At 43.8% G+C, this 1764-nt stretch overlaps 1 protein-coding gene across 1 annotated transcript; it reads right to left on the bottom strand.

Moving 5' to 3' along the window:
- Positions 1–29: 29 nt before the first annotated feature.
- Positions 30–1751, bottom strand: CSUI_005892 (uncharacterized protein; the record flags this gene model as incomplete). Its single annotated transcript, XM_068066059.1, has 1 exon — positions 30–1751. A coding segment is annotated over exon 1 (1362 nt), but the record flags the coding sequence as incomplete, so codon positions are not given.
- Positions 1752–1764: the final 13 nt, after the last annotated feature.

Genomic DNA, 1764 nt, shown 5'->3' with positions numbered 1-1764 from the left:
TTGATCTATCTTTGATCTATCTACTGTCTCTGTAAGAATTTTACCTGCTATAGCCCCACTAGTAAGGTGGAGGCCTGCGTCGGACCCAAACCAACGAAGAAGAATAGGATCATCGGCAGAAGAATGTTTGGAAAAGAAGGCTTCGTGATCCACATTCTTGCAACTCCCCTTCACTGCTGCTATCAAAGGAGAAGAAGAAGAAAGAGAAGAAGAAGAAGAGGAAGAGGAGGAGGAAAAGGAGGAGGAGCACCTTGCGAGAAGCGGCGGAGTTCCCTGTGTGATGTAATAGGATGGAAGTTTGACCACAGGAGAAGAAGAAGACGAAGAGAGAGAAGTGCTACCTTCTCTTTGATCCTTCATTTCCCTTGTTTCTCTTCTTCTTTCTTTCCTATCGTTGCCGCTTTCTCCTCTCCTTCCTGTCGTCTGTGGAGAAGGATAAGACGAAGAGACATCATGAGGAAAAGAAAGAAAGATCTTTTCCCTTCTTTCTGAAAGACAGGTAACATTACTCTTCTTCTTTCTTTTCATTGGGGAGTCTTCTTTGAATTCCCTATCTTCTAGTTCTTCTTGATCTCCCGGATTTCTTCTGAAGAGAGAGACGGGCGAAGAAAAAGAAGAGAAAGACGAGGGAGGGCTCGAGAAGAAAGAAGAGAGACGGAGAGAGCAAGAGAAACAGAGAGACTTGGATGACGAGACAGTATGTGAGAGGAAAGAAAGAAAAGAGGGAGAAGGAAGACTCCTTCGCAACTTCGAAAAAGAAGAAGAAGAAGCAATCTCCTGGAAGAAGAAAGGAGAGAAGAAGAGAAAAGGAAGATGAAGAGAAGAAGAAGAAGAAAGAAGAAGAAGAAAAAACTTCTGCCTACACCCCGGGCAACAAGAAAGAGAAGAAGAAGTATGGATGGAAGGGAGAGAAGCAGAAAAGGAAGAAGAGTCGTGAGAGAAAGGTTTCATTGGAAAAGAAGAACGCCTGCGACGCGAAGACGAAAGAGAAGGATGAGAAGATGATGGTCTACGTGATGGATGCCGTACTAAAGACAAGAAAGCAAGAGAAGAAAAAGAAAGAGACGGAAGAGAAAGAGAAGAAGAAGAGGGAGAAGAAGAAGAGGAATGATTTCCCCTCTCTTCTTCGACCTCATTCAGAGACGATCGACGTCTCTTCCGTTTCTCTCTAGCCGATGGAGGTAAAGAACATCTACATACAACATAACTATTTTCTTCTTCTTCTTCTTTCTCTCTAAATCTTCTTCTTCTTCTTTCTCGGCTCCATCTCTCTACTTCTTGGGCCCTTTCTCTTTCTTCTCTCCCGTTGCCACGGAAGAGAAGAGAAGAAGAGACCGAGAGCTCTTCATTACAAGGAGGAGAATGAATTTGAAGAAGAGGATGCACTTCCATTCTCCCAACTCGGAAAAAGAGAAGAAGAGACAAGACCTCACACTCTCGATCGACTCCCGACTTCTTTCTCTTTCTTTCTTTTCATTCTCTCAAGTCTTTCATTCTTTCTACTCCGACACTAGACAAGAGATCTTCTTCTCTCTGAGCTATGCAACGAGAGGAACGTCTCCAAATATCGCGTAGAGTGAGGAAGAGAAAGCGGGACAGAGACAAAATAGACGCACTAGCTAGCTGTGCATGCATGGATAGGTCAAGATGTATATATCAATAGCCAACTGCATGCGTGAAGAAGACGGGAAGAATCCCCTATAGTACACTATCTAACACCTCCCCTGTGAAGCAAGAAGAGGAGAAAGAAGAAAGAAGAAGAAG

This window comes from Cystoisospora suis, assembly GCF_002600585.1.
Source record: "Cystoisospora suis strain Wien I chromosome Unknown contig_2920, whole genome shotgun sequence".
NCBI lineage: Eukaryota > Apicomplexa > Conoidasida > Eucoccidiorida > Sarcocystidae > Cystoisospora > Cystoisospora suis.
Note: the sequence above shows the minus strand (reverse complement) of the source record. Positions and strands in the feature narration are given on the sequence as shown.